Raw genomic sequence first — 24,578 nt, forward strand, 5'->3', positions numbered from 1 at the left:
AGTGGCGTTGCGTGTGTGTGAGGCGTTGGCTGTGTGATTTGTGTTGCCTGTGTGAGTGGTGTTGCCTGTGTGAGTGGTGTTGCCTGTGTGAGTGGTGTTGCCTGTGTGAGTGGCGTTGCCTGTGTGAGTGGCGTTGGCTGTGTGAGTGGCGTTGCATGTGGCAGTGGCGTTGCATGTGGCAGTGGCGTTGCATGTGGCAGTGGCGTTGCATGTGGCAGTGGCGTTGCATGTGTGCGTAGTTGAGTGGCGTTGCGTAGTTGAGTGGTGTTGCGTTGTTTAGTGGCGTTGCATGTGTGAGTGGTGTTGCATGTGTGAGTGGCGTTGCATGTGTGAGTGGCGTTGCATGTGTGAGTGTCGTTGCGTAGTTGAGTGTCGTTGCGTAGTTGAGTGTCGTTGCGTAGTTGAGTGTCGTTGCGTAGTTGAGTGTCGTTGCGTAGTTGAGTGGCATTGCGTAGTTGAGTGGCATTGCGTAGTTGAGTGGCATTGCGTAGTTGAGTGGCGTTGGGTAGTTGAGTGGCGTTGGGTAGTTGAGTGTCTTTTAGTAGATGAGTGGCGTTGCGTAGATGAGGGCGAGGTGTTGAGGGTGAGTAAGGATGAGTGAGAGTGAGAGTGAGGGTGAGTGAGGTGTTGAGGGTGAGTGAGGAGTTGAGGGTGAGTGAGGTGTTGAGGGTGAGTGATGGTGAGGTGTTGAGGGTGAGGTGTTGAGGGTGATTGAGGTGTTGAGTGTGAGTGAGGGTGAGTGCGGGTGAGGAGTTGAGGTCGAGGCGTTGAGGGTGAGTGAGGGTGAGTGTGAGGTATTGTCATTGAGTGTGAGTGAGAGTGAGGGGGTGTGAGGGTGATGGGGTGTGAGGGTGAGGGTGTGTGAGCGTGAGGGTGTGTGAGTCTGAGTGTGAGTTATTGTCATTGAGTGTGAGTGAGTGTGAGTGAGGGGGTGTGAGGCTGATGGGGTGTGAGGGTGAGGGGGTGTGAGTGTGTGATTGTGAGGGTGAGGAGTTGAGGGTGAGTGCGTGTGAGGGTGAGTGAGGGTGACTGTGGAGTTGAGGGTGAGAGGTGTTGAGGGTGAGTGAGGTGTTGAGGGTGAGTGAGGTGTTGAGGGTGAGTGAGAGTGAGTGAGCGTGAGGGTGAGTGAGGGTGAGTGAGAGTGAGTGAGCGTGAGGGTGAGTGAGGGTGAGTGTGAGTTTGGGTGAGGTGTTGAGGGTGGGTGAGGGTGAGGGTGAGGCGTTGAGGGTGAGTGAGGATGAGTGAGGGTGAGTGAGGAGTTGAGGGTGAGTGAGGGTGTGTGAGGGTGAGGGTGAGTGAGGGTGAGTGAGGGTGAGTGAGAGTGAGTGAGAGTGAGTGTGAGTGAGGGTGAGTGAGGGTGAGTGAGGGTGAGTGAGGTGTTGAGGGTGAGGTGTTGAGGGTGAGGTGTTGAGGGTGAGGTTTTTTGTGTGAGGTGTTGAGGGTGAGGTGTTGAGGGTGAGGTGTTGAGGGTGAGTGAGGGTGAGTGAGTGAGGGTGAGTGAGTGAGGATGAGGAGTTGAGGGTGGGTGAGGTTTTGATAGTGAGGAGTTGAGGGTGAGGTGTTGAGGGTGAGTGAGTTGAGGGTGAGTGAGGGTGAGTGAGTGTGTGGTGTTAAGGGTGAGTGAGGATGAGTGAGAGTGAGGGTGAGTGAGGAGTTGAGGGTGAGTGAGGGTGAGGATGAGTGAGGGTGAGTGAGTGTCAGTGAGGGTGAGGTGTTGAGGGTGAGTGAGGATGAGTGAGAGTGATGGTGAGTTAGGGGTTGAGGGTGAGTGAGGTGTTGAGGGTGAGTGAGGAGTTGAGGGTGAGTGAGGAGTTGAGGGTGAGTGATTGTAAGGGTGAGTGAGGGTGAGGGTGGGTGAGGTGTTGAGGGAGAGGTGTTGAGGGTGAGTGAGGTGTTGAGGGTGAGTGAGGGTGAGTGAGGGTGGGTGTGGGTGGGGTGTTGAGGGAGTGAGTGTGAGTGTGTGAGGGGTGATGTTGAGGGGGTGAGGGTGAGGGTGGGAGTGTTAGGGGGTGTGAGGGTGTGAGGATGAGTGATGTTGTTTGCGTCTGAGAGTGTGTGAAGTGTCGTGAGTGTGAGAGTGTTGTGATGAGTTTTAGGGGAGCGTGTTTGTGTGAGGGTAAGGTGTTTGAGGATGAGGGGGTGTGTGTGAGGGTGATTGAGGGTGTGTGAGGTGTTGTTATTCAGAGTGTGTCTGAAGGTGTTTGACGGTGTGTGAGGGTGAGGGTGTGTGAGGGTGATTTTGAGTCATTGGGATTGAGTGGGGGTGTGAGGGTGATGGTGTGTGAGGGTGAGGGGGTGTGAGTGTGTGAGTGTGAGGGTGAGTAAGTGTGTGTGAGGTTGAAGGTGTGTGATGGTGTATGAGAGAGATGTTGTGTTAGCGTTATTGAGCGTGTGTGAAGGAGTGTGATAGTTTTGGTGTGTGAGGGTGATGTTATGAGTGTGTGTATTTTAATATTAATTAAGTAATGTGTTGTTTTTAACAAAAGGTGTCAGATGTTCCCTTTGTATTCGTTCTGTCTTATGTGTATATTTGTATGTAATGTAAGTGTGTATGTTTTGTACTAACTGTGTGTTCTGTTTTTAACGTGTTTGTGGAGTCCCTTTTTTGTTTTTTTTTTCAAAATGGCCGACGTTTTGCGTCACGTCGACGTCGGCTCTGTTTAGCGGTCTAGTTTTTTTTTGAGTTGTGTGTGTTTTTTGTTTACGTTTTTTTTTAGCCAATCGGAGCGCGACGTTTTTGACGTAGCGTTCCGATTTGCATACGTCAACGGTGGAATTCCCCAGAACTCGAGAATGTTGGTGCGCGGAAGGCGTGTTCTTGTTCCTGTGGTGTTGCTGCGTCGTTTGACAGGTAAGAATGTAATCCTAAGTTTTTTTTAATGTAATGTAATGTAGTATATATACTATGTTTAAGTTAAAGACTTGCGAAATGTTTTTATTTCGATCGTAATATTTGTAAATGTTTGTAATGTAACGTAAAGTATATTTTTTTATTGGCGATATGTAATGTATATGTTTTGTTCAACTGTAATGTAATGTTTTTTTTTGGTTTTTTGTTAATTCGACGTACAAAAGATTTTTTTTTTAAATTTGAAGTGCTAAATTTGTTGTAATATATTGATGTAAGTTGTGTCTGCATTATGTTTTAGTGTGATGCTGAAGTAGTCGGATAATATGTTATTGACGTACTTGATGTATGAAATGAAAATTTGTGTCTTTGCTGACTTTAGTATTCGTAGCAATGTATGAATTACATGTACAGTGATGTAATGTATTTTTTGTTTGCTTTTTGTGAAAGAATAGTTCTATTTTCGTAAGATCTTTCTTATATTAGAACAAATTAAGTGTGAATAACTGCTATTGTGGTATGCGTATGGCTTTTTGTGTAAGTGTCGACTATTGTGTTTAATCCGTCCCATTTTCCGGATGAATCGTTCTTGTTTATTGCCCTCAGAAAAAGTTGACTGTTTCCGAATAGTTGTATTTTTGTAAAATAGTTTTATATTAGATGCAATTCTGTGTGAAGAATTGCTATAGTTGTATGCGTACGGTTTTTAGTGTAAGAGTTGACTATTGTCTTTAATCTGTCCCATTCTCCGGATGAATAGTGCTCGTTTATTGCCCCACGAAAAAGTTGGCTGTTTCACTTTTGTCTTTGTACATCCTCGTCCTCGCTTCCTGGCACATATTTGTATGTGTTTCCTTTGTGTAATATTGTTGTAATATTGTACGAATTAGATTTTCTTTTTGGGCCGAAGCCTGATTACCATCCTTGCATCCTTTTAGGTCAATTTTTTGAAGTATTTTTTGTGTCTAACGTATCTGATGCAGTACTCCGTCGACCCCCTTGTTTTCCGTTGTGAAATTTTTTTATGTGTATGAAAAAGGCCTAATATTCCTAAAATTGCAGAGTGGGTGAATGATGCATATTGTGTGAATGATGGAGATTGGGTGAATGATGCAGAGTGGGTGAATGAAGCAGATTGGATGAATGATGGAGAGTGGGTGAATGATGGAGAGTGGGTGAATGATGGAGAGTGGGTGAATGATGGAGAGTGGATGAATGATGGGGAGTTGGTGAATGATAAAGAGTGGGTGAATGATGCAGACTTTGTGAGTGATGGATAGTGGGTGAATGATGGATAGTGGGTGAATGATGGAGAGGCAGAGTGCTGTAGCGTTTTTGAGGGTCAGTGTGGGTAACTGAGGGTGAGTCGTTGAGGGTGAGTGAGTGTAATGTTGAGTGAAGGTGAGGGTGAGGTGTTGAAGGTGATTGAGGGTGAGGATGAGGTGTTGAGGGTGAGTGAGGGTGAGTGATAGTGAGGGTGAGTGAGGGAGGGTCATTGAGGGTGAGGTGTTGAGGGTGAGTGGGGGATGTGTTGAGAGTGACTGAGGGTGAGGTGTTAAGGGTGAGTGAGTGTGAGGTGTTGAGGGTGAGTGAGGGTGAGTGAGGTGTTAAGGATGAGGTGTTGAGGGTGAGTGAGGGTGATGTTGAGTGTAGATGAGGGTGATGTGTTGAGTGTGAGTGAGGGGTCGGGTAAGGTGTTGTGGGTGAGTGAGGGTAAGGTGTTGAAGGTGAGTGAAGGTAAGGTGTTGAGTGTGAGTGAGGGTGAGATGTTGATGGTGGGTGTGGGTGAGGAGTTGAGGGTGAGTGAGGATGAGGGGTGAATGAGTTTTTGAGGGTGAGGTGTTGAGGGTGAGTCATGTTGAGGGTGAGTTAGTGTTAAGGGATGATGGTGTGAGGGTGAAGGTGAATGATGGTGGGCGAGTGTGAGTGTGTGAGACTTATTGAGAATGTGTGTGGGTGTGTGAGGATGTGTTATTGTTTGTGAGGGCGGGTGTGTGTGAGGGTGGGGGTGTGTGAGTGTGGGAGCATGTGAGGGTGTGTTTTTGTGCTCATGAAGGTGAGTGTGGGTGAGGGTGAATGTGGGTGAGGTGTTGAGTGAGAGTGAGCGTGAGTGAAGTTGAGGGTGATAGTGAGTGTAGGTGAGTGTGAAGTGTTGAGGGTGAGTGAGGGTGAGGGTAAGGTGTTGTGGGTGAGTGAGGGTGAGGTGTTGTGGGTGAGTGAGCGTGAGGTGTTGAGGGTGATTGAGGTTGAGGGTGATTGCGGGTGAGATGTTGAGGGTGAGTGTGTCTGACTGATGTTGAGGCCTTGAGGTTGAGTGAGGGTGAGTGATGGTGAGGGTGAGTGAGGGTGTGTAATTGTGGTTGAGGTGTTGAGGGTGAAGTTAGTGAGGGTGAGTTGTTGAGGGTGAGGGTCTGAGGGTGAATGAGTGTGAAGTGTTGAGGGTGAGTGAGGGTGAGGGTAAGGTGTTGTGGGTGGGTGAGGTGTTGAGGGTGAGTGTGCGTGAGGTGTTGAGGGTGATTGAGGTTGAGGGTGAGATGTTGAGGGTGAGTGTGTCTTACTGAGGTTGAGGCCTTGAGGTTGAGTGAGGGTGAGTGATGGTGAGGGTGAGTGAGGGTGTGTAATTGTGGTTGAGGTGTTGAGGGTGAAGTTAGTGAGGGTGAGTTGTTGAGGGTGAGGGTCTGAGGGTGAATGAGGGTGAGGTGTTGAGGGTGAGTGAGGGTGAGGTAGTGAGGTCGCACTCTGATGTTTATTTTTTCTCTGACTTGGCTTTTGCTTGTGTTTTTTGGACCCGTATGCGACTTGTTTCGCTGCTATGCATTTTTTTTGTTTGTTGATTGTTGTAGTTAAAATTATTATGTATGCACTGTTTCTGTTCTCTTTGTGTTTTTGTTTTTTATATTTTCTAAATTTCAGTGAATGAGCTGCTACGATCGACAGGTAATGACAATTTTATTTTCATATTCTTAAAGAGTGTATTTGTGAGTTCTTATACTTTTGTTTATGAATGTGCTTATTGTGAAGGTAATGTCATTATTGTTTTAGGTCTTGTTTTGCTCGCATTTACCTTCTGTCTGTCTCCTTTCATTAGAGTGTGTTTTGGATTTTATCAATGGCTGCTATTTCGGTTTATTTGTTGCCATGGATTGAGTTCCGTTTTGCCTGTACGTGTTTTTCGGTCGCACTTGGCTTGTGTTTAGTAATTTTCTCTTCCACGGCATCCCTGAAGTCCATTACTGCAGCACGCAGCAATCGCACATTATTAACATTCGGCACCCCCACAGTACCATTGAGCAATATCAGATCATCACTCTTGCCCACTAGAGCCGTATTTAGCACAACCCCAGTGTCATTTAGATATAGTACTGCAGTACTGTACAGCAGCAAAGCATGCTTGTTTTTTGATATATATTCCAAAGAAATGCGCGTCCAACATTATTTACTGTGAAAATAAAGACAAAGATGTGTCATAAATGTGCTAGACGTAGAGGTATTGTTCGGAAGAGACAGTAGCAGGGGGATTTTGTTTACAAGATGCACGTGTAAATGTCGATGCTACAGATTTTTTCCTATATGTGTCGGCGTGTTGTGATCTGTACGTGCATTAGGAGGGAGCTGACGAATTGGATCAATATACTGTGTAGATAAAAGGTAGTGACGAAGGGTGTGCTATTTAAGAACACATACATCTGTAGTTACTATATAGTATTGAAGACGTGTGTCGTTCTTTTGAGTGAGTGCTGGGTGCACTGTAAGTTCTGTCTGTGTGCAGTAAGTGTGTGCAGTACGCACTGATAGCGTACTGTATGCAGTGTGTTTTCTGAAGTCTGTGTAAAGTGTTAGTGAGGGCTGTGTGCACTTTGAGTGAGGCCTGTGTGCAGTGTGAGTAATTGCTGTGATCAGTGACTGAGAGGTGCTTTCACTGAGTAACGCACTTGCTTACAGTTTTATTTTGATTGAAATGCGTTAGTGATATGTTTAGAATGAGTGTGCCCTGTGTGTTTGCAAAAGGAGTGAGCTGCGGATTCTGAAAGGTAGTGTATGCAGGCATGGAATTATTATATGTACAAAGCATAGGCACTTTCGTTTCATATTTGCAGGTCAAATCCTTCAAGAGATGTGGCAAAGTGGTATGAGCTCCCTGTACCTAATGAGTGAGTAGCCGAATCGGATCACGATTGTGTAGATGCATGTCACTAATGTGTGTTGAGAAGTAGTGTACATTTAGTGTGATGTATGGCCAAGTTGTGTATAGTTTGGCAAACATTGTCAATTCCGATGACACAGACTTTTATATATGTGTCGCAGTGTTGTGATCTGTGCGTGCATTAGGAGGGAGCAGCAGAATTGGCTCAATATACTGTGTGGATAAAAGGTAGTGACGAAGGGTGTGCTATTTAAGAGCACGTACAGCTGTAGTTGGTATATAGTATTGAAGATGCATGTTATAAATAATTTGTTTGTCGTCAAATGCCTCACTTATTGAAAGTGTTGTGAGTTGTATGTAAAACGAAAGGATGGAATAGCGTAGTAGGAAGGATGGCCTATGGAGTCATGGGACAAATGTATCTAAAATGCCGTGTAATATTTCCTGTTATTTTTCACGCAAAATATTTGCCAAGATGTTGCGAAGTTGTGTGATCTGCATGTGCAAACTGAGTGAGCAGCAGTGTTGTTTTTCGAGGGTGTGCATTTATGTGACGAATGTGTGTTGTGAATGAGACTGAAGTTAAGACAGGGTGGAATAAGGTAAGGAAGGGTGGGTATGCTTGCAAGATGCACGTGTAAATGTTGTGAACGTGAAAGTTTCCACTATGAAACGTAAGTATAAAAAAATAATAAACAACAATAAGACCATTGTACGTGCATGTCATCGACAGTGTAAAAGAACGTGCCGCTTGTTTCTAAAGTTGCTTCCCTTGCTTTATGGTTTGGCGGAAAAAAAAGGCGCCTTTCGGTCTCTGTAGTTAACATTTGCATTTCCCCGCGGATGGCCTACAACAGATTACAATCTTTACGACTCTGCTGAAAGCAATTTAGTCTCCTGGGGTGGTTAGGCCCCAGACGTTAGACTCTGGCCCCCTCCCCACCTTACAGAGGGGAAAAGAAAGTCGTGCATGAAAGTGAAAGAGTCTACCCTGTTTGTCTTAGTGCGTATTTGCGCGAGTAAAAGGACGAAAGGGCCAGATGAATGAAAAGACTGAAGTTAAGACAGGGAGGGATAAGCTAAGGCAGGGTGGGTATGCTTGCAAGATGCACGTGTAAATGTTGTGAACGTGTGCATGTTTCCGTGGATGAAAGGAAAAGAGATAGAGTGTGATGGCTGTGGTGTACGTGTTTCTGTGCGTGAATGCAAAAGAGAAAGTCTGTTGTCTGTTTGTGCATGTTGTCGTCCGTGATTGGGATAGGATAACAAAGAGACACGAACAGAGATGTATTATTCGTGTATGTGTCCCAGCCATTTAAATATTGTAAAATAATTTGATAGTATGGATTGCTGAGTCCGGTGTCACTGCACCTGCTGCACGAACGGAAAGCGTGTCTCTGAAAGAGTGTGTGCAAGGGAGAGGGGAGAGGCATGGTGAGTTGTGCTTGGTGTTTACTCAGAAGTAACATGTAGGGCGTTGTAGGTGACAGGCCAAGTCAGCATAAGATATATATTCCAAAGAAATGCGCGTCCAACATTATTTACTGTGAAAATAAATACAAAGATGTGTCAGAAATGTGCTGCAGGTAGAGGTGTGGTTCGGAAGAGACAGTAGCAGTATACTGTGTAGATAAAAGGTAGTGACGAAGGGTATGCTATTTAAGAACGCATGTGGCAGAGATGTAAGAAATAATTTGATAGTATGGATTGCTGAGTCCGGTGTCACTGCACCTGCTGCACGAACGGAAAGCGTGTCTCTGAAAGAGTGTGTGCAAGGGAGAGGGGAGAGGCATGGTGAGTTGTGCTTGGTGTTTACTCAGAAGTAACATGTAGGGCGTTGTAGGTGACAGGCCAAGTCAGCATAAGATATATATTCCAAAGAAATGCGCGTCCAACATTATTTAATGTGAAAATAAATACAAAGATGTGTCAGAAATGTGCTGCAGGTAGAGGTGTGGTTCGGAAGAGACAGTAGCAGTATACTGTGTAGATAAAAGGTAGTGACGAAGGGTATGCTATTTAAGAACGCATGTGGCAGAGATGTAAACAAACTACATGCGCGGCCGCCATTTTTTTTTCCTGGGAGGTGCTGGTGTGGCAGGAGTGCTGATACGGCAAGGCTGTGTTGGCGGGGAGAAAGAGAGGAGGTGCTGATGTGTGAGGGGGAAGTCGCGGAGAGAGAGGGGAGGTGCTGTTGTGAGAGGGGGGAGTTGCTGGTGTGGGAGGAGTGCTGCCAGGGCAAGGCTGTGTTTGCGGAGAGAGAGAGGGGAGGTGCTGGTGTGGGAGGGGAGAGTTGCTGGTGTGGGAGGAGTGCTGCTAGGGGAGGAGAAGCCCTGGACGTGAATGCTCGTGCATGTTTGATCATGTGATTCACATGAACTGCAAGAAAACCGCGGCTGAAAGCCCTTTGGTTTGAAGAGAAAATAGCCGACTTGAATTCTCCCCATTTCCCATTCCTGCGGAATGGTAAAGGCGAGACCTAAAAACTAAGCAGACTATTATGAAGGGGACACGTCAATGACCTCTCACTTGACACAACCCCGTCTACTCGTAACATTCAAGTGATCTACAACACCACATTCCCGTGCATAAAGAACCATTAGCATAAATGCATTGCTTGCACTTCGTCCAGGTACCCTAGCACCTCTGATCTTTCTGGGCCCGCTAAGGCCCTATCCTAGAGCAGGAAAAGGACAATCGCTCTTATGCAAATCCCTGCCATCTTTCCTTTTGCTGGAGGCCCGCTCACCCCAGAGCAAAACATTACCTGGGGTACCCCCACCTCCTACCAGACAGCTACCCTAAGCAGCCAGGCCATGTCTTGGTCCCCTGACACAGAGCGAATCCTCCAAAGGGCCACTGTCCCTTAGTGCAACTGTGCATGCGAGGGAAGGTGGGTAAGGTCCACGACGGCGCCCAGCCCCCTGCAAAGTTGCAGCTTCTTTACCTATTGCCGCAAGCACCCTCTTTGAGGTCCATGGGACACCGGTATTCTCTGTGCCTTAATCCATGTGAGATGCCCAGGGGACCTGAACTGTCTCAGCCAACCATGAATGTACCCCACCCCAATACGACAAAAGGCAAAAATATAATGTAGCACTTTTCTGCAAATAGAACAGAAAATATGATATAGCCTTTCAGCACTTGAAAAACATCATGATATATATAAATTAACATGACAAATCTATGCTCCATCAACTCCACTGACTTAAGGGATGGGTGGATGGGGAAAAAGATGCTCATGTCCCACAGCGGCTTCCAGTGCCCACGGGTGATACTCATGGCAGCTGGAAGGGGTGGTCATGGTGAGTAGGGCAGGACAAGGAGTTCGAGCCCTACCTCATCACACCTTTTAACTGAGGTAGCTGAAGTTACGCCCTCCCACCACCACCAACCTTTGCAAGAACTCCCCGCAGCATTAGCGGTTCAAAGCAACCAGAAAACGGACAACCATAAAACTGCACGTCTCTCTCACACTTCACCATCCACCAAACTGCTGTGCACTGCACCCCATAACACGATAACTGCACCCCGTGGTCATCACGCAGGTCATGGAAGCAATTCCCACATAGGACCAAAACAAAGACAACATACGTCCAATCACACACCCTACACGGTGTGACATGCTACCCATGGAGGCAAGTGCTTCAATGCCCCAAGTAGGGGTATTAAGCGTTATGTAAATGCTGCAATACAATACAATTAGAATTGAAAAGTTAGTCCGAATTAAGAACATTCGCTTGAATGCGCGAAATGTGGGTGTAATGTATGCCAAGCATGCACAAATTGTGCACCTGGAATGTGTTTAAAAGGAATACCAATTTAACCGGACCAAGAGTTAGTAATACTGTAGCACAAAAAGTTCCTTTAACGAGTAAACACTTCTTACAGCTGGCAAAGTCTGATAAGGGGGGGGGGGGGGGGTTTACTTCTAGTCAAGAAAATTGGTATAACGTCATTCTGTGCCAGCGGCCTTTAGTGCATAGTTCTGAAATTGCCACACTTTTCACATAATTCACCATCTTCTATGTAATTCTCATTTCAACAAAAAAAATTCCAGCTCAAAACCGATCAAAAGTTACTAAAAAAAAAAGAAAAAAAGAAAAAAAAATGTGGCGCCACAAGTGGTGATGCATAGTGCCAAGCCACTGCAAAAGTCAACTGGTCCCACTTCATTTGCTGATTGCTGTATTTATGTGTTGAAAGTGTAATAGTGGGGTGAAACTTTCGCCCACACAGAATTAATTGTGCTAAAATATTGAAATAATACTGCCACGGAAATGTGCCACATATTTTGCCTTTTCATCCCACATAATTTAGCCAACCCTGCTGCATAATTTGGCCACTCAGTGCCGTACAATTCCAGTGAACAGACTTATTATCTCTAATTTATCATAAGCATCTAATGCAGGTCAGTGAACCATACAATTCTATTAGCCATTTAAGTGGGAAATGGAATTAATTATTCTTCTACTGCGGCGACCAAAAACGTCTGTCGTTCCCAAGGGTCTCCCAGTCAAGGTGGCGTGGTAGTTATACAAAACCGAGACCACAACTATTCTCTTGGCGGCTTCATAGTCGTAAACTGCATTTTTGTAAAACCTTTATTCACATTATCATTAATAACAATACGCCAAAGAGTCCCCGTCATGTTTAATAAGGTCATATATGCACAATTTACTTCAACATCAATGCTGCATGTCAAATAATTAAGTCGTTGTAACATAATTACAACAGATGATACTAATGTGTACAAATATACCAAATCCCTCTCTAGGACAAACAGAGGTCTCACACACAAATACGCACACCACTCGATGGGATTTTCCAACACAGATGTTCCACCTTTAGACCACAAAGCAGCGTTCAGACCAATGACAGGTGAAGCACTTCAGTAAATCTTTATTTCGAAGAATAAAATTCCTCATAAAAACACATTACATAATAAAATTTCATTATAGATCATTCCTGAACTTTTAGTAAATAAAAACTTTGAAAAAGAGAGGGTACAATCCATAAAGAGAGTCTGATTATTTACAAAGATAAATTAATTTCTTGTGTTCCTCAATCTTACGGCTACTTTTAAAAAGCTTAAAATGGCAAATAAAGTATGGGTATCACTAGCTTTCTGTAGGAACAACAATGCAGCTCTTGCATGGCGAAATTGCTTAAGTGCTCAGGAATTTTGAGAGTACAAAAGCCTTCCACACACTCAAGCAAGGAAAACAGATGGGGCAGACTTTAACACTCTGAATAACAATCTTCTGTCCCAAGAAGGACAACTTCAAGATGGATTCATTCAGGGCCGCCTCCTGCAAGGTGAAGCACCGGGTGAAGGCACACGCTGATTGGATGTCCGTGCAATTTAAAGGCTTCATGTTTGAATCTACTCATGCTTGACTCAGCCTTTCATCTTTATGAAGTTCATGAACCCTTGAGGAGGTGGGTGACAGTAACAACCACCACAAGTGGGAAGAGGAGTTTCTCATCTTTTATGTGCCACATAAATGGTCCTCATCTATATATAGTGCCTTGGTCGTCAAGGAAAGGTAAAGTGCGGCCAGAGACGTAGAAAAGTGCTTGGGCTGGCTACCGTTCTAGGTAGGATGATCTCACCTCAACAGCTTCCATCCTGCCACTATTGAGTTTAAGAAGTGATGAAGTATCATTCAAGACCTCCGGGCATCCGCTGAATGAAGCGTAAGGGTGTATTCAGTCTGGCTAATTTGTGCAGGACCTGAACATGTTAAGTAAAGTTTCAGGGGGTGGGACAGGTCGGGGAGGGCAGGACAGTCTGTCCAGGAAAGAGCGAGGCACTCAGCTACTCCAGGTGAGTCACTGGTACCCTGTCCCTATAACAGCACAACCAGGCCTCCTCCAAAAACCTAAAGAACGTCTGGATGGAAAGTAAAACAGCTGACAAACACTTGCACTATTGTGTCAGTGTTGGAATAGTCAACTGGGGCCATTGGGTTAGCTTGACCAAGACGACAATCCTAATTGCGGTCATCGTTTGGTCATCGCACACTCCTCAGTATTCCTCAGTTTGATACTTTTTGGAAAGAGGCTAAATGAAGGGACATACTGAAAGTACAATATTTTCATAGCTCTAAATTTAGTCTGCACATAACTTCTGGTTGGCAGCATCCTGTGGTACTGCCAAATGTGAGAACCTGTGTTCCCTTTCACAGCAACACCATGAAAAGAGAGTGAGCACTCAGTAGACAAACTGCGTTTTCAACATGGCAGTGGTTGGGAAACAATAGAAAACCGCCTGAAAGCCATGTATTTTTTTACCAAGTGAAAACAAGGCCTCAATAACAGAAATAGTCATTCTATGATTACTTTAAAATTCAAGATGGCAGTTGAATGCTCTATACTGGAGTAAAATCACACCCTGTAAGTAGTAACAATGGAGGTAAATGCTAGCCATGTGGTTCGAAAAAACTGAGTGAAGTGTGAGCAGTAGCACAGGTTTAAATTGGCACTTCTAAGAGTGGCATTGGAGAGAAAGCAGTGCCATATATGTGCAACTAGGTCTGTCAGTGTATACAAGTATAGATGTGTTATTCTTAACTTACCATCTACGTTCTCTTACAGACATACATCATCCTTTTTTTGTAGTACAATATCTAGACCTCAATTTTCTGGTAGTGTACCATTTTCCGTCTCCAGACGCCTACTTATAAACAAACGTGTTATGAAGGGAGAAAAAGCTTATGACTGGCAGTACTGCTTGTCATCCAAACAATATGGTACATACTCTACAACTAAACACAAAAAAGTGAATTTAATTCAAGTGCCGCACAACATCATTTATTTATGTGGTGTAAGTAGTGCAACCCACTCCCCTGTCTGTGTAACAGCAACATACTTTATTTAAGTAAAAACGTCTAGACTATACCTCTGGACCTATATGAAATATATCACAACAATCTGGTGTGATAGTTAAATGCGCACGCCTGACCTAATACCTCCATACAAAGGTAAGAGCAAGAGAAACAAAAGTGTACCGCCATACATATTTAAAACATTATAAATAATGTAGGCCTACTTTGTTTCTTGAAAGCGGGTTGCAGCTTAAAATATCTGCCTTGAAATGACTTGTACATTTAGGGAGGTAGCGCTCCGCCCAGGACTCAGCACTAGGCATGGGTGTCTGACAAACACAGACAGAAAAGAGAGTGCCAGGCGAACTACACGAGTCAGCAAATTCTGCACAAGCCCTTTGCACAACCGTTTCACATGGAAAGTCGTTTGCAAGACATTTGGTTTACTTAGTAAAAAAATTGCTATAATTATGACAGTGGTTTTTGTACTTTCAGCCATGCTGCAGAGCATCCGGGCTGCTGCGCAACATGGCTAAAAAAACGGATACAATTGCTCTTTCACTAGGTAAGAGCTATTGGCCTTGTCAATGCTTGTTGTGAACTCAGCATGTACATGCGCGCACCCTAAAGGGAAACTCGATCATTGTACTTTTCGTCGTTTTGCTTTATGTAACCGCGCATGCACAGCTGGAATAAAACCAAGCCAGCACGAATCATTTTTTATTAGACGTGGCTTCGTTCCCCGGTGGCTAGACACATATCAGCAGATGAAAGATAAGCTACTGTTAAGACTTGAAAGAAGCTGGTGTGGACGTCACTGCCTGGCACTTTAAGTACAGTTTAATATTCGTGTTTGACTTCCTGGTGCTCATAAAATCGCACTGGTGATTTTCCGCAGGGCATATTTTAGCCTTCCCTCCACGACTTTTCACCTCCTTGATTTTTTAACCCATCTGATTTATGATTTGTATGAGGTTCATAGGCCTATAGTGCCTGGAAGAGTTCGGCCTGGCTGTCAGTGAGCTGTATCAATAAGATACTAAACTAAATGTACATTTAAGCTAGGGCACTTTACCTCCTTCCAAGTTTTCTTCTCAGGTGATGCCACCCTGCCCCAAAGGGAAACACGTGTCAATATTTCTATTGTCACCAGCCTCGTTTGAGGTAAGTTTGTGTCAGAGCCCCTTGGTGCGTGAAGCGAAGAACCCTCCCCTTGATGGTTGGTAAAATTGCTCCTCTGTGGCTCTGCGACGGAAACAGGCAAGTAGTGGCTTTTTGCCGCGGGAAACTCTTGCTGTCATGGCAGAGATTAAAGTGCAAACAATTTAAGGACGGGGCAATGAAAAGTAGGCACTGCAAGTGTCACAGGTGGAAAGAAAGAACTTACAGATGTTGTCCCTCCCTCTCGCTCAATTAAACCAAGCCGAAAAGAAACAGTAGTCAGCACAAAATATATTGCGGACCCACCTAGGGGCACGTTGGTGTATTTCCAGTTTCTGTATGACCAAGGTATAACTAAATAGACAGATCAAAGTTCCCATCGTGTTAAACAGATGAAACATTGTGGCGTACAGTGCTATACATCATAAAAGGTTTCCCTTTCTAGATGTTGAGCCCCCTTTGCTTCTTCTCTCTATCTTTTCCCCATCACTCCCTCTTTCTCTTTGCCCTTCACCCCACTTTCCCAGTCTAAATCACTCCCTTGCTTTCTTTCTCTATTTTGCTCTCACTTTTCAGTATCTCTGCCTCCCATTTGTCCACTTTTCTCTTCCTTTCAGTCACTTTTTCCAGTGGTCTCGTTTTCTTTCTAGTTTACGTGCCTCCTTGTTGTCCCCATATCACCCCTCTCTTTTTCATCCATCTCTCTCTCATATACTCGGTTTAACAATGAACTCTTCCTGACCATTTATTATTGTGTCTCTTATATTAGTCTGTATCAAAGGTATTTTTTAAAAACTTTATCCACACAACATTACGTATGCTGTGCGGTGTGGCTAAAAGAAACATTGGCAAAGCCATAGGTCACAAAGATGCGACCTAATGGAGTAGTCAACACTTTTTCAGAAGCGAGGCAAAAGGCAGGAGAACCGAAATTCCCAGGATGACATAGTCTGGCTATGTAGGGGAGGGAAGTCGAGAGTGGGCCTCAGTTCTCCCCGTGTTTAGGTCCATGAATGAGACATCAGACCTCTCCCCGCCACTTCTATGCCAAGTACAACCTTGTGTGTCTGAATGGAGCAGAAAGGAAGCACCTGGTGCGCTGGAAACAAGTGGCATCGGTGTCTGTCACCAGTGTCTCTTGATTTATAATTGACCAGAGATACTAATTTTTAACAATTGTTTTGTTTATAAATAAAATGGGAATGTAAATATTTTAATATCACATCATTAGGATGTGCAGCACACGGTTTCGTATTATTTTGAAATGTATTGGTATTATCTGTTTTCATTTGAGTTGGCACATTTAGTAATTACAATACATTGTTCTTACTTAGGGGGCATCTTTTGCAAAAACTATTTCTGACCTGATGATGGTCTCATAGATTTCAGCTAACAAGACCGAAACGTCGACCCCATCATCAACTCCAAAGCATTTCATCTGCATCAAAAGCAAACCATTGCACATCATTGGACTTGGTTTTCTTTCATCAATCTAGAGAGATGATGACTTGTTGTTACCCGACATGTTGATTTGTGCAAACGTCTGTCCATAACATTTTTGCTAACATTGATTTGTTCTCCTTATCCCCGTATATTAATCCATTGATTTGTTCAATACAATACCTTTTTTGAAAATCATTTTCCTGTGTGTGTGTGTGTGTATGTGTGTTCCTTGTTTTTCTGTTTTCCATCTTCCTGCTTGGTATTGATTGCTTTAAGCATACAAGAGCTTGAGTGTTGTCCTATGGACACATTGGGGTTAGATCTTTGACAATTAACCTAAGAATTCTACAAAATTAAGAAACAAACAAAATCCCTTGTAGCTATCCTTTACCTTTATTGTCACTAGAAGAGGCCTGTTCTTGTGTAACGAGGGCAGCTTCACGTGTGCAAACGTGCATTCCAAGGGCGCATTTACTTGGATTCGCCCGCGGGCACTGTGCCTATATAACCCATAGCCTAAACAGTGGAAAGAGAAAACAGTAGCACGTTGACGCATCAGCCCGCCGCGCGCGCTCCTGATAGGCAGGTGGAGCCTGGAATGACGCGCGCCCGCCCAGGGTGTCCAGGGAGGCCCCGCGCGCAGAGTTCCACAGCTGCGGAACTTGGGGTCACTTAACCCGAGTGCCATTATGGATGCTGGTGCGGTGCCTAGTGGATCAGGTGTTTCTGTAAATCCCCATGAACCACCAGACGACCCGGTCCCCTTGCTGCCATGAGCGGGTCCGGTGCACCCTGGTTTGGGGAATGGGGGCAGGGAGAAGCCTGCAGCTTTCCCGAAGAAGGCGGAGACCTGCTCCTCGCTCGGGACGGTCGGGTTGGTTCGAGCTGGATAAAAGCAAGGGGCACATAAGAAGAAACAGTTGACTCAGCAAAAGCAATATTCGCCCCAGGAAAGGCAAACAGTTATTGCAATGATGATAACGACGGCCATAAAGGTTTAGTGCTTCCTCTGCACAGTATTCATCAGGTGTCAGTCTTTCACACATTAAATACCATTTAAAATTACATTCACTATAACTGCGTTTCGTCAGACGTGGACGGCGTGGAGGGGTGGGTGCTAACCGACAAGATCAGGAGACATGACATGAGAGGGGTAGCCATCAGGAGTGCTGCAGGTTCAGTGGCACCGGGCTCATGGATCCGAGGGGCCACTGGACCCCAATCATAGCTGTATTTTACTACCAAATTAGGGGGTAGGAGTACATTTTATACAATTGAATTGCAGCAAAGGCACTCTTTTGATGCCTCTGCCAGGCCGGAATCACACAGTGAGCCAAGAAACTTCGGCAAGACTGGAAAACTCTGTCCATCTCTGACATGGACCCATACACAGACACGGAGTCACATGCACACCTGGAGCCACTAACTCAGGGTTGCATAGTGAGGATTAGTGCAGCAGGTGCGGTGGCCGAAGAGTCTTATTTTACTACCAGGCTGAGGGAAATAGGACCCAAATTTATTGTTGGCAGACTCGCAAAGCCACAGCAGTGACATGTAGATAAGGGGTGGCACGGGCAATATCACCAGACGAGGGTGTTACCAGGGAGGCCCACGCCATCTACCTGCCTTCTGCCATTCTAAACGTTTCGCCCACCAACTCCGTTCCTGCATGCTGCAGCCCACATTTACAATGATATTATAAGAAACTACGAGTCCCACAATGCAATGGCTCGCCCGGATACCCAAGTGCTACGACACTCTACAATTGCTATGCAAATTATACTATCATGAAACAATAAAGGGCTTATGCTTAAAAATCGATTTAAAAAAATGTATGCCCATGTGATGATGCCACAAATTACATGGGGCAACCTGGCACCTACGAGTCTCTCGCAGCCTTCAGAAAACACGCGGCAGTTCAAGGCCAGAGCAGCTAACGCGTGCTGTACAAATAACAAATCAACTTATCAGAGCCAGCCAATTGAAACTCTTACCACCAGCACGGGGTCACAGAAAGTCTACTGACGCGCTTCTTCCAAAAGTCAAGTTTTGCTCAAATCTGGTCCAACCAAATGTAACTTTTTGTCGGAGAGAGTGCCCCCACTGAGGGAATCGCTCCATGGTCGCCATTTCACGATATCTGCTAACAAAACCATATTACCAACCGAGTGCTTTCATTGTGAAAGAAAAAGTGCCGATGCCCGAAACTCGTTAGAAGTCGGCTGCATCTAAATGTCGTTGCGTGTAATTCCAGGACTGGAAGTTTTAAAACAGCCGCTTTAATCCACCAACGGACACTCCCTCCACATTATTCCACTTCAGGAATTTCCTGTTTTCTACTTTTCTGAAGGTTTTGCCCTCTTTCTCTTCAGCCTCCTATCGGTCCTGTGCATTCCCCCCCCCCCCCCCACCCCCCCCCTCGGAGTTTGGTAAGCCCAGAGAGTGGTACTGAATCAAGTCTGCAGCTTTTAGGGTGGTAGACCTGCTCGCTGGTGTCTGTTGGCTGCACCTGGCACTTTTTACAGATCTATAAATCCACGTGGGACAACTGGGTCCTGTAGAGTCCATTTGTGACAGGTCAACTGGGACTTTTTTCACCCCGGTAAACCACCCAAAGTGACAGTGGAAAGGTACAATTTACCCCTGTCAATAAATGTGTCCATAATAGTTATGACTTCACAACCTAAAACATTTGGTGGGTAAAACACTACATCTGGCTGAACTAGTGACACGTGCCCCAGGCCGAAAGGCATAGGAATGGAGAAAGTGGACATTGGGACTAAAGAAAGTGTTTACCAGGAAATGTGTGATGCGAAATAAACACTGAGCAACAGAGACCCACAATTACCTCCTGCCAGGTGGCTACTGGCATTTTTTTTCCATTTTTCATACTGGTACTTGCAGCATTACTGATTCCGAACACAATCACTCAGTGCAGGGGTGGGTGTGGCGTCAGCTGACCCCCAGTGACAGAAAACTTAGCTCACAATGTTGCTATTTCAGGTGCCACGTGTCTGAATTCCATCTGACAAACAGGCAACACATCAAGCTCTCTTCGCGACATCTTTATCCCGAGAACTCAGCAAAAGCCACACTTTCTGGGCAGACGTGGGAAGCAGTTATGTGCTGCCAAGTGGCCCCAAGTTATGTATGGCACCGTCAACCAGTTCTGACTTTGTAGCCAAAGGCACTTTGCATCATGGAGTCTAACATTTTTGGTATATTAAGCAGTGCTAACTTTGGGCAGGTGGTGGGCACCAGGACATCTTTTTCATCACCAGACTTTGACCCAGAGAAATCAAGAGAAAGACAGGTAAAAGAGAAAGAAAGAAGTAAAGATATGAAAACAGTGGCCAGAGCATCCATTGCACATGGTGATCCCCGATAGATTCATGGGACCAATAGATTGAAGAATGATGAAATGGAATACTTCCTGAATAAGCACCTGTTTCTCAGATTGATTCAAACATTGCACTTCATGTTTTTTTTAGCTGTACCATTAACCAACATACCACGACTTCCTGGGGAATAATGGCTGCCTGCCATTCTCAACAGAAACTAGCCCAAGTGCAACAGCGTCATCACCATCAACAAAAACATAATCACCCACGTGGGAGTCTCTGCGTGTTTCAATTAGATGTGTTGAAACCACATAAGTGTGCTCAAACCCGGACCACATAACTCTGCTGCAAGCTAAAAAACACTTACTTCTCTAACAATTGTGCAATCCCCGAGGACTTCCTGATGTTGAGAGGTTTTCGCTTGGGGTTAACCTGAGTCTTCAATGCCCAAGCATGCAAAGATGGATTCTAGAAGCTTCCAATCGAGCCTAGCTTGCCATCGCTCCATGTGCCACAGCAGAAAAGCCACAGATCACAAGGAAATGCACTTATAACAAGGCCTGCTTACTGCAGAGCCCATTAATTCACTTTGATGATCAGACAATTGTCTCTGGTCTCACCAGCTAAGCTCACAGAGAAGCTTCAAACTAATTTATATGAAATTCACACTCAACCATTTCAGAAAGGTTTACACGAATATCGTAAATGTTTGACGAATCCATAGTGGCTAGGGCACAGTTAACAGCCTTTTGAAATTCTCCTCACCATAGGTCAGTCTGAGCTAGACCACTCCACCCACCTCTACCATGAAAAAAAGTCAGAATTCTTACCAGAGACGGAGACCCTCATGAAAGCTTCCAGGGGCCGGTTGTTATCCAGGTCTCGGCTGAGCTTCAGCTCCCCCGTCACTGGGTCCAGGATCAACAGGTTCAGCTCATTCCCCTGGATGAAGGTGTAGTGCAGCTTGTCCGACACGTCTGGGTCATATGCCGGGATCTTCCCGATCACTCCAGATGGGAAGCTGTTAGACTTGTTGGTTACATAATTGTTGAAGAGGATTTCAAAGTCTTCCAGCACTGGATCGTTGTCATTTTTATCCAAAAGACGAATGTGGACGGTGGCCCGACTCACCAAGGGTGCCGAGGTGGCCTGGACCACGATGACATAGTCCGTTTTCAACTCATAATCTAAATCCACCAACGCAATAAGGTCTCCGTTAAAGAGATCCAGCTGGAAAACCTCTGGAATGTTGCCCTCCACAATCTGGTACATGATCTGAGCATTGGTCCCCTCATCGGGGTCAGAAGCCACAATTTTTGCCACAATCGACCCAACTGGGCTGTTCTCCTCAACGTAGATGTCAAACTCGTCCCTCTCAAACACGGGTGGGTTATCGTTGATGTCCAAGACAGTGATGTGGATATCCACAGGAGCTTTTAGCGGTGGACTGCCCTTGTCCACAGCGAAAACCCTCAGGGTGTAGACAGGGACATTCTCCCGGTCCAGCTTGCGGGCAGTCCGGATGATCCCAGACGTAGGCTCAATGTAGAAGTCTCCTTCCCCATCATCCCCCCCTTGGAAAGTGTATGCCACCCTCCCATTGGGCCCAGAGTCCCTGTCAGTGGCAGAGACCTGCAGCACACTGGAAGATGTGGGCACATCCTCAAAAATAGAGCCCTGGTACCGGTCTCTTAAAAACTGAGGGGCATTATCATTGGCATCCAGGACAAGAATCTCAACATAGGTGGTATCTGACTTCTGAGGAATGCCATTATCCTTGGCGGTTATTGCCAACGTATATGAAGCCTGGTCCTCATAATCCAACTCCATTTGGGTGGTAATCGTTCCAGTGTCTGGGTCAATGCGAAATTGGGGTATGTTGTCCTCCATGATGTACGTGATCCTTGCATTCTCACCCGTGTCCTCGTCCGTTGCGCTGATGGTAACAATGGGTGTCCCCACAGGCTTGTCTTCACTGATACTGACCGTGTAGTGGGAGCTCTGGAAGACAGGTCTGTGGGTATTGGCATCAGTGACATTGATATAGACCTGGACCATGTCGGAGCGTGTCCCGTCGGAGGCAGTGACGGTGAGCACATACTGCCGCTCCTGCTTGTAATCCAGCGGCAAAGCCAGTGTGATGAGTCCACCTCCACTCTGGCTGGTGATGGCAAACCGGTTCCTGGTGTTACCGCTGGTGATCTGGAATGTCACCACACTGTTGACGTCCTTGTCCACGGCGGTAAGGGTAAGCACACTGCTGCCCACCGCAGCATCCTCGTTCAGCCTCAGGTGGTAGACTTTCTCCGTGAACGTGGGGTTGTTGTCATTCACATCCAAGACCGAGATGGTCACGCTAGCCGAGGAGGTCATGACTGGAACCCCATGGTCTCTTGCTTCCACCCCAAAATTGTAATATTCCACGGTCTCCCTGTCCAGCTCAGAAGACACACTGATCCAGCCAGTGTGGTTGTTGATGAAGAAAGGGAAGTTGGGCGGTGTGTCCACGAGCCTGTACTGCAAGCGGGCATTGTCCCCAGAATCCGCATCATTGGCCTGGATGTGGACCACAGAGTAGCCAATGGGAACATTCTCCAGCACCGTGGCCTGGAAGGGGGTGCTGACAAATATGGGTGCATTGTCATTGACATCCACCACCTGCACCACCACCATCCCCGTGGTGTTGATTAGAGGCGGCCTCCCGCCATCTTGGGCCTTGATGCGCAGACTGTACTCGCGACTCGTCTCGTAGTCCAGTGGGTTGATCACATCGATGTTGCCGGTGAAGGAGTGGATGAAGAACTGCCCCTTGATGTTGCCACTGACAATGCTGTAGTGGACCTGGGCATTGTTGCCCTGGTCTCTGTCAGTTGCCTGCACCTGCAGGACCTGGGTATTGATAGGCACGTTCTCGGGCACCTGCACCACGTACCTCTTCTCTGTGAATTGCGGGTAGTTGTCATTCTCGTCCTCCACCGTGATGTAGACTGTGGCGGTGGCACTTTTGGGGCCTGGGTCCTTCCCCTGGTCGGTGGCCTCCACGATGAGTTGGTAGCTGGCCTGGGTCTCGCGGTCCACCACCGCCCGTGTCCTCACCACCCCGGTCTTGGAGTCAATCTCGAAGACCGCCGGCCCGTCGCCTGTACCCAGCAGCTGGTAGAGCATGTTGGCATTGGACTGCGCGTCGCCGTCGGTGGCACGGATGGTCAGCACCTCGTAGCCCAGCTCCAGGTTCTCTCGGATGCGCTCCCGGTACTCGGACTGCTCGAACTGCGGCTGGTGGTCGTTGGTGTCGCTGACAGTGACCGTGAGGTAGGTGGTGGCCGTGCGCCGCGGGGCGCCCAGGTCGGTGGCACTGATCTTCAGCACGTGGGTGTCCTTGGTCTCGCGGTCCAGGGCCTGGCTGGTGCTGACGGCCCCCGTCTCGGCGTCGATCTCGAAGTAGTCATTGGAGCGGCTGTCGAAGAGCGCCTCCATGGAGTACTCGAGGCGCCCGGCCTCGCCGGAATCGGGGTCGGAGGCTCGGAGGGTGATGACCCGGGTGCCCGCCGGCTCGTTCTCCGGCACGGACACCTGGTAGCTGGGGAGCTGGAACTGGGGGCTGCTGTTGGCGCTCCTCTTGCTCAGCCGGGCCCGGGGGGCCGCAACCAGTGGTAACTGCCCTCCGCCGTGCACGGACTTTAACTTCAGCCGGAGCCGGACGTCCCCGTGCTCGCCGCAGCGCAGATCCACCTGCGCCCTGGCCCCGGCCGGCAGGCAGGTGTCCCGGCCCCGCAGCGCCCCGCAGCCGCCGGAGCAGCGGCAGCCCGCGCCCCCCAGGGCCGGCAGGGCGGCCAGCACCCCCCGCAGCAGGCGGCCGGCGCGCAGGCAGCCGGGTTGCAGCAGGCAGCGGACGGTGAGGCGCTTCCGCCGGTACTTGATGAAGCAGTCCTGGCCGTGCATGTGCACCCCAAGCCGCAGGCAGGTGAACGTGTCCGGCCGCCGGGGGAGCTCGGGGCGCCAAAGTTCACAGTCCAGCCCCACCGGCCGGCCCCCGGTGTCTATGCGCTGCAGCCAGTCCAGTGTGCGGTCCTTGGTGGGGCGCGGGTCCGAGGCGGCGGGCGGCAGCAGAGCCAGCAGCAGGCAGAGACCGCAGCACAGGAGCTGCGGCCGCATCTCCAGAGCCCGCCGCGGGAGCCCTGCCCCGCGGCCGCACAACCCATCCACCTCCCGGGGCGGCAGCGCCCCCGCCCGTCCCGTAGAGCCGAGCAGAGCAGCCTGGACCCTCGGAGCAGAGCAGCAAACTTTAAACTGATTCAAAATGGCTCCGGAGCCGCGGCTCGCACGCCCCCTCCGCCTCCTCTCAGGGCGGATTAGCATAGAAACCTGCCCGGCCGACAAACTGCGGGACACTTGACTCAGAGGCACCTGCGCAGTCACTGCCCTCCTTGGGACGGCCGGGGCAGTGCAGGCGCGGGGGACCTTCTCTCACTGCAGCCTCCGTGGGAACAACCACCTCCAGGTACCTCAGTCACTCTCCACCAATGCCCTCCACGGGGCACCTCGCTCTGGTTACTCGCCACCACTGCCCTCCTCGGGACAGCCCTGGGAGTGCAGGCGCCCGGGGGACCTCACCCTTGTGCTCTCTCGACAGACTCCTTCGGGAGAAGCCACCTGTAGGTACCTCACTCTCAACTACTGCCCTCCACGGGGCACCTCGCTCTGGTTACTCGCCACCACTGCCCTCCTCGGGACAGCCCTGGGAGTGCAGGCGCCCGGGGGACCTCACCCTTGTGCTCTCTCGACAGACTCCTTCGGGAGAAACCACCTGT

The 24,578-nt window shown here is 47.6% G+C and overlaps 1 protein-coding gene across 4 annotated transcripts in view; it reads right to left on the bottom strand.

The window, feature by feature from the left end:
- Positions 1-24,224, bottom strand: part of CELSR1 (cadherin EGF LAG seven-pass G-type receptor 1) — a 520,725-nt gene extending 496,501 nt beyond the window's left edge. For all 4 annotated transcript variants that reach the window (XM_086967271.1, XM_086967267.1, XM_086967274.1 and 1 more), the window contains exon 1: positions 20,598-24,224. In XM_086967271.1, the coding sequence (XP_086823397.1) occupies positions 20,598-24,126 (3,529 nt within the window). In that variant the 5' untranslated portion in view covers positions 24,127-24,224. The remainder of the gene's footprint in view (positions 1-20,597) is intronic.
- Positions 24,225-24,578: the final 354 nt, after the last annotated feature.

This window comes from Lissotriton vulgaris, chromosome 1_1 (genome assembly GCF_964263255.1).
Source record: "Lissotriton vulgaris chromosome 1_1, aLisVul1.2, whole genome shotgun sequence".
Lineage (NCBI taxonomy): Eukaryota > Metazoa > Chordata > Amphibia > Caudata > Salamandridae > Lissotriton > Lissotriton vulgaris.